Raw genomic sequence first — 7,687 nt, 5'->3', positions numbered from 1 at the left:
ACGAAAACAAAGACATTTGCTTTACTTTACCAGCTTTTCTACAACTGCAAATATTCTAGTGTCAACACAAGATACTGTACGAGATCCCTCCAGACCTCTCAGGACTGTCTGAGAAAATATAGCTGTCTCAAAAAAAGGATTCAAAGGTTTTGAAGCCTGTAATTGAGTCTGAAAAACTGATTCACAAAAAGTGTCCTTTTATGCAGGGTGTGGAATAAGTGGGATGATGTCTCCATCTAGTGTTTGTTTTTTAGCACTACAGCTGTCCACAGAAAAGGAAACATTCTTTGTATGAATTCAGATATGCTTTATTTCATGTTCATCTCTTGATAAACATTTCTTTCAATCGACTGAGAACGTGCTGGCATCTGTAAACCATTTCTTCTCCACTTCTTTCTTGCCCAGCTCCCAGAGTTTATTAAGAAGCCGAGTCCCGCTTTTGGCTGTCGTCAGGAGATATTTCTTGTTGTCTGGGTATATTTTGGCATTGTACCTGCCATAAACCAGAGACTGGCAGAAGCGACTGAGCACTAGCAGGAAGAGGGAATCCCTTTCATCGTTGTTGAGCAGCATAATGCTCTCCCAGCCTGCCAGCACTGCTCCACCTACATCCAAAGGACGGGAGTTCTCCAGCATCACGTACATGATTGTTACTGCCAATTCATACACATGAAATCCGTTCTTCAGGAGGGAAAAGTCCAGGACGCCTGACACCTCGTGATGCTTGTTGTCAACAGGTATGACAAGGATGTTCTGGTCACTTAGGTCCCCGTGTATTATTCCTATGAATTAGACAACAAAGACACACTTAGTACCTCTGCGCCTTTAAATGTACTGTAGCAAAAGAACAGCTAAAGACAACAAAAATGTCAATACTAAACAATTTCTAAGAGATTTTAAACTCTGACCAAAAGGTGGCGCTAAATGAAGGGTGAGAGGGGTCGCCAAATTTCCATCCACCATTATCTATACCGCTTATCCTGTTCAGGGTCGTGGGGGTCTGGAGCCTATCCCAGCTGTCATTGGGCGAAGGGCGAGGTACACTCGTGACTGGTTGCCAGTCAATCACAGGGCTGACACATAGAGACAGACAACCTTTCGCACTCACACCAACGGGCAATTTAGAGTCACCAATTAACCTTACAAGCATGTTTTTGGACTGTGGGAGAAAGCTGGATACCCCGGAGGGAACCCACGCATGCACGGGGAGAACATGCAAACTCTGCACAGAAAGGCCCACCTTGCCCAAACCGGGGTTTGAACCGGTGACCTCCTAGCTGTGAGGCAACAGTGCTAACCACTGCAACACTGTGCAGCCTGGGTCACTAAATTTAAATAATAAAAATGTTTCAAAGGACGACATGAATATGTGTACATAATTTCATAGTTATGTGTCCAATAGTCAAGACATTTCACTCATGAACACATATTCCAGCCTCTTGGTAATGCTAGAAAAATTATCGGGACCAAAAAAAGTGGGATTCGAGGAAATCACAAGTGGCGCCCAGTTAGTGCAAGTTTTCCATCAGCCAGCAGTGGTTGGTCTGAGAGAGAGGGTAGGCGGAGCTAAGCGGCTGCTTTTCCAGTCTTACGAGTGTTACAAGTAAACAGTATCTACTATGGCTGAACAGACAAAGAAAAGATCGATGACTACAGATACAACTTCAAAAAATAAGTGTAAATCCAAATCAAAAAAGAACAAATTTGACGCTCAGATGAAGGCAAACAGTCTGAAAAGGAAAGCGACCGTCAGAGAGGAGTTACAACCGGAGCCAACCGTGGACGTCACACATGCAACACTGTCTGGATATCTGGGAAGTGTGCTCTCACAAACCGTTTATCGCCATAGGTGCTGCTAAAGAGAACGAAACTGACTTCCAACTTGCTTCATGCCTTCATACCACAACCTCCACTGTTAATGTGAATCAAGAAGTCAACCAATAGTAAAGTAATTTTGATCAAAAGAAAACAGGTTATGAATCATTATTACCTTTTTGGAAAGAGTTGATTTTAGGCTGCACGTGTGATTTATACTGTTCAATGACTGCTTTGACAACATCCTGCAGGGGGTCTCCATCCATCACCGACAGGTAACTCTCCACCAGAGGAATATTCAACAAACTCCAGATGACACCATCTCTTTGTAACACATCCAGGTTTGGAGATACCAGCTGAAAAAATAAACATAATTTCAATACCGACACATTAATCAGAAAAGATATTTTCTTGCCAATCAGGAGCCTTGCTCGACATTAAACAGCACTGTAGAGTTAAAATGGCAAACATGTTAGCAGAGACTTCAGCCAGAACCTTCAAAACGTCTTTTTGCTGAAATGCTGAGTTCGACCTCTGAACTTACTTGTTGCAATGACAAATCAATGGTGGCAGCCAACTTGCCAACATGATAAAGGTCTTGCGTTGTGACTGGAGATTGTGTGATGGTTTTTCCTGGGAGATAGGTCATCAACCTCACACAGTAGGTCTGAGCACCATGTCCACAGTCTATTAAGGTAACGCAGATACAAAAAGATACTAATGAATTCTTTCAGTATGGCTTCACTACTCAGAATCAGACGTGTGTTACGCGCACAGTTTTAAAATCCTCTGTCATTCATTCCATTTATAAGGGGACAGTAAAAACTAGTTCAGTGTTTAACAGTAGGATAAAAGTTCTGTAAGTGGTTTTGGTTAAACAGATAGATCCATAACAGATTTATACGACAGATAGGCCTATTTAACCGTCTGGTCTAACCGAACTCCTCTATGCCATTGCCCACAGCAGTATCAGTGAGTTACAGTATTTCATGCATGATCAAATGACACCATAGCTGAAAGCTTGTGTGAAGAGATTCCCCTATAGTTTAAAATGTACCCCTTTGCTTAGCTTATAAACATTAGGTCTCCTTTCCCCAGTGTCCAATGGGGTTAGCTGACAAACCTAACTCACACACTTTCAAACACACACAATTATACTGTTCTGCTGGAAATATATTTATGTAATACCCTTGTCAAAAGTACATTATAAAATACACTAAAATATGTAATTTTATGTCTAAAGTGTGTCTAAACAGCTTTAGCATATTAAGCTAAACTTGACCGTCTCTAAACAGGTGTGTGCAGAAGCAGCCCGAAGACCTGAAACCTGAAATACTGCAAGGTAATTGTCTGTTTTGCCCCTCTCTTCCTCCCCCCAACTCCCTGAAGCTATCAGTGTACTGTCTGAGTGTACTGTGCCAAGGCATGCAGAGGCAAACCCCAACCCCACCTAGCACGCAGGTTGATTTCTACTGTTTTTCAACGTTTTTTTCCTCAAATTATGATTCTTCATTTTAACACTATAAAATAACTTTTCTAAAATGATGGGTCAGCTTCTGCTTTTGGTCAATAATCTAACAACTGTTTGCTTTTTGGTTAGTTAGACTAGATATGGTGTCACATCATATCTGTTTGATACATTTGAGGCTACTGTCAGCATATCGTTGGTTTATTCCACAGAAAGAGAAAGAGGACGCTTGTTCACCAGGGAAGAAATGCTTGTTAACTTGACAGGTAAAAAGAGCATGAGGATTTTGTTAACGTCGGGCATAGCCAAGCTAAGCCAAAGCTAAGCTAACATACTGTTGGATGTAGTTTCACTAACAAGCAGATAAAAGGGTGTCATTGATTTCTCATCATCATCTCATTTCAGGCCATCTCACAGTGATGTATTGATTGATGAAAGTTGCTGCACATGGTAATAAGTGTGCAATCAAACTGACTGTGTAATGTAACGCTGCTAATGGATTGTGTCTGTTTGTGTAGTCCCATGGGTGAAGGTTTCCCACCTTTCGCCGCATGCAGTTAAGCATTCTGACCCCATTTACACCTAAAACGTGATCTGCACCTGGACACATGTTGATGCAAGGTGTGAATGCATTTTGACTGTGATTCTGCCTGACAGCATCTGGAGGCAATCTGGTTCGCATTGTGATTGGATCATATTTAGATGTGAATGCAATCTTCACACCTAACAAACTATAGTGACTGGTGGAAATGCAAGATTCACATCCCTCGAGCCACAAGAAACAAGATGCTTATTAGCCTCATGGGGCAAAACCTGACAGATCCTACAGAAACAATTCTACTTACGAAGACATTTTTAAAACAAAGGGAGGAACAAGGTTTGGGATGGACTTGCCTACAACGCCAGCGGGAAAGAAACATCTAAAGGTGGCTTATCATATAGATAAAGATAACAATAAGAAAAGCTGGCATGTGCAGCTCAGAGTTGCCGCTGCATAGGTTTTGCTCTGCAGTGGCAACTCAATGAAGATAAGACAAAGGCAGGACGGGATCATTTGTTGTTTGGAAAAAAATCCCAAGCTCACATTTTAATAACAGGTGCAAGTGGGATGTATATCATCAGTTTAAATAAATTAAACTGGTCTGCAAACATATTTACCTTTTTCCTCCATCATCATGAGCTGCCCCGATGTGGTGGGAACAACTATCTGAGTAGGAACTCCATGGCAGCGTAGAAAGGACATGATGAAGGTCTGCAGGCCCAGCAGGGTGGTGTTCTGACTCTCTTCTGAGTTCATGATCTTCAGGACATACTTGTGACCCTCCTCGTCCATCACAAGGAAGTTCTGGTCCATGTAACTAGGCAGGGTGGAGATCTCAGTTACAGTCAGGCCATAATGATGAAGTGTCAGTTTGGTTGCTTGCTGCAGGCTGAATGCTGGCCTTGGATCGACAGGTATGGCGTTATCTGCACACAGAACACAGTTATGTTTATTATTTCCTTTGGAGAGGCACAAACTGTAGTCCTTGGCATACAATTTGAAAATGACATTTTAGAAACAAGCTGGTACAAGCCATTGTTGCTCCTATAAAACTTGTAATTGACTTCTTAAAGGGACAGTCCACCGATTTTCAACCTCAGTCCTATCATGCTACTATGGGAAGCCAATGTCATTATGGTAGAAAAAAGCGCTCTGTGCCTTTGGAGGACGCTATCTGCTTCTCCAATGGGCCCTGGAAAACCTCCACCTGACTATGTACAACGAGTCATTTGGCGGAGGCCAGGCAACTTGCTAAACTACACTTCCTCTATCTAGGACACCTGCCTCCAATGTCATGTCTCGTTCAAAATCATCAGGTTTGAAATGTAGACTGCAGACCTGAAGATATTTGGACAATCCACCGGTATATTCTCGTTGTATTTTTCGGATCAGCTGGTCCAGCTGTTACTGGCCTTGTTGTGTTCGAGTCTTTGCTTTTGTTTACGTTAGGGCCATAACATATTTGGGGGCACGTCTGTTTCATGTTGGGTCTTCTCTTTTGCGGACTCCAACCGTGAGTGCCGTTTGTTTTACAGGTTGTACAGGTTCGTCTGAAAGAGCTGGAGCTGCGGCAGTCCTCTCCATCTTCGTTTTCCTCCTTCTCTAGTGGTTTTGACATCAATAAATGTATCCGTTTTGTTCCGTCTTTTAATGAAAGAGATGTTGAGAAATATTTCACCTTGTTTGAACGTGTCGCTAATACCTTGCAGTGGCCCAAGCAGGTGTGGCCTTTACTTTTGCAGTGTGTGTTCACAGGTAAACAGTGATAGTTTTATGGCTATATAAACAGTCTAACAGACTAAAATAAACAGTCGTGTAATAACATTTATGAATATTTTATATCTTGGGTGGTTTCTCTTCTGAAAGGAAGAAAAGTGAATATCTTGCAGGATGGAAATCTCTCAAATAATTGTAACATGTTACATACATAATAGTGTTGGAAATTTAATCTTTCAATTTTAACAACAAGTGAAAGAAAATTAAATCTTTGAAATAACTAAACTCTAAACACTGTGTCAGGTTGTGTTTCCAGCCTGACTACCCCCCAGTAACCCTTTACATTATCAACAGAGCTTTAAACCACTTAGTGAAATATTTAAACTGTGTGAAATGTTGGATTCTTACATTCACTTCCTACATTCAAACCTAAATTCATGTTGACAAAATTAGCTACACAATAACTGACAAAATAAATCAATACATGCTCCTTAGAGATGTTACACATGCAAAATATTTAACGATAAGGTTTCATTATTTTAGGGAGAAAATGAGTGTGCTTACCCATCGTCTTTCTGCAGATTATGTGGAGGAGGTGGACGTGAGAGGCTGACAGTATCGTTCACATCTGCTGTCTGTGGAGAATCCGATCAAACCAGATTCCCACCCCCAAGCAACCTGAAAATTTCAGTTGTTTCTTTTCCAAACGTGGTGTATTTTCAACATAAACCCGTGTGTGAGTGTTGTTTTGAAACGTCCTTTTTGTGTGAATTCTTTGTGCCTGGTGTTTTTAGTTTTCTCTGACACTTTTCCCAGCAGCACCTCAGCTAATGGGAAAGTTGTACTACTAAGCCTTAGTTGGTGGTGAAACTTTCCTGAGTGTAAAGTCTTTAATTCTGACACCAGCCCCCAGTTTCTAGTGCAATCACAGGCACTGAGGCATGAAAATGTCCTTCCTTCTGGAGTAGGAGTAGATCTGCAGACACAGCTATGCGTTTATTTTTTTGTACCCAAAAAAAGAGGGTGGGTTTTGCGCTGACCTGGACTTTGGACAAATTTCTGTGTTACAGATGCGCCCCAAGCCATGACACTACAAAAATGGTTCATGTCCATCAATATAAAGGATGTGCATTTCCAACTCCCTATAGCTCTAAATCACAGGCAGCTCTTGTTTTGAGTTTCAGTTCAAGGCTCTTGTTTGGTCTTTCCCTAGCCCCACATGTCTTCAAAACATGCACGCGGGCAACGCTGGCCCCAATGCAAGCCAATGGTATGAAAATCCTCCTGTGACTGGCTGATCTGTGCTCCAACAAGTAGAGCAGGATACTAAAGCAATTCTGTGATACATGACAAGACTGGGCCTCACTGTCAATCATACCTAAAGTTGTCCCACGCCAGTCACAGAGAGGGGTTTATAGGCTTGGAATGGGAGGATGAAGTATAGCCTTTTTCTTAAGGGTTTGTTTGCTGATGTTAGTGTTATTGTTATTGCCACGGGGCCTGCTGTAATTGCAGCCCTTCCAAGTTAGGACAAATTGCTTCCATTTAGATCCTAGGTCCGGGTCAGAGTATCCACTCAGTGCTTCCTTGCCTTGCAGCCATTAAGATTCAGGGCATATCTGGCCGGGGTCATCTCATTGGCTTAAGTTGCCTCCTCTCACAAGGTGATAGTGACTGCTTCGGCCTCTGGCTCGAGGCAGTATGGCAGCATAGGGTAGTGAGAGCGCTCTGGACTGCAAGCTTGGGGCTATATACCTGGCTCCCTACAAAGTACTGTCTTGTTTGAGTAGCCGACGTGTTTTTGTCATGTCAGCAAGTCTGTTGTCTACTAAGTCCATCTTCAACACACCTGTCAAGACAGGTTGCACAGCAGCTCCTTGTATAGGCTTTCCCTCGCTTTTCAAGCCTCAGGGCCATGACAGGGCCGCCGAACTTGTAAAGATTTTATCTTTCGTGAGAAACCAGCCTCAGGGGACTGGAGATTCTATCCAGAGGTGGTGTACAAAATGGTTCATGCAAATACGGCACAGCAGAGGTGGACCTGTTTGCCTCAGAGTCCTCAACATACGGTAATTTTTACTTCTCCTTGCTGAGGACGATGAGTCCATTGGGACAGGACGCCTTGGCACACCCATGGCCATGTCAAG

General features: G+C 42.6%; 1 protein-coding gene across 1 annotated transcript; it reads right to left on the bottom strand.

Moving 5' to 3' along the window:
- Positions 1-342: 342 nt before the first annotated feature.
- Positions 343-6,108, bottom strand: LOC138607993 (hydroxylysine kinase-like). The gene is made up of 5 exons (XM_069680653.1): positions 6,105-6,108; positions 4,442-4,783; positions 2,360-2,502; positions 1,991-2,171; positions 343-782 (listed from the first exon to the last, which is right to left on the bottom strand). The coding sequence occupies exons 1-5, from the start codon at positions 6,106-6,108 to the stop codon at positions 343-345; spliced, it is 1,110 nt and encodes a 369-aa protein (XP_069536754.1).
- Positions 6,109-7,687: the final 1,579 nt, after the last annotated feature.

Source organism: Semicossyphus pulcher, unplaced genomic scaffold, assembly GCF_022749685.1.
Source record: "Semicossyphus pulcher isolate SPU_LCO1_2020_fin unplaced genomic scaffold, fSemPul1.0.p SCAF_4, whole genome shotgun sequence".
In the NCBI taxonomy this organism is placed as follows: Eukaryota; Metazoa; Chordata; class Actinopteri; order Labriformes; family Labridae; genus Semicossyphus; species Semicossyphus pulcher.
Note: the sequence above shows the minus strand (reverse complement) of the source record. Positions and strands in the feature narration are given on the sequence as shown.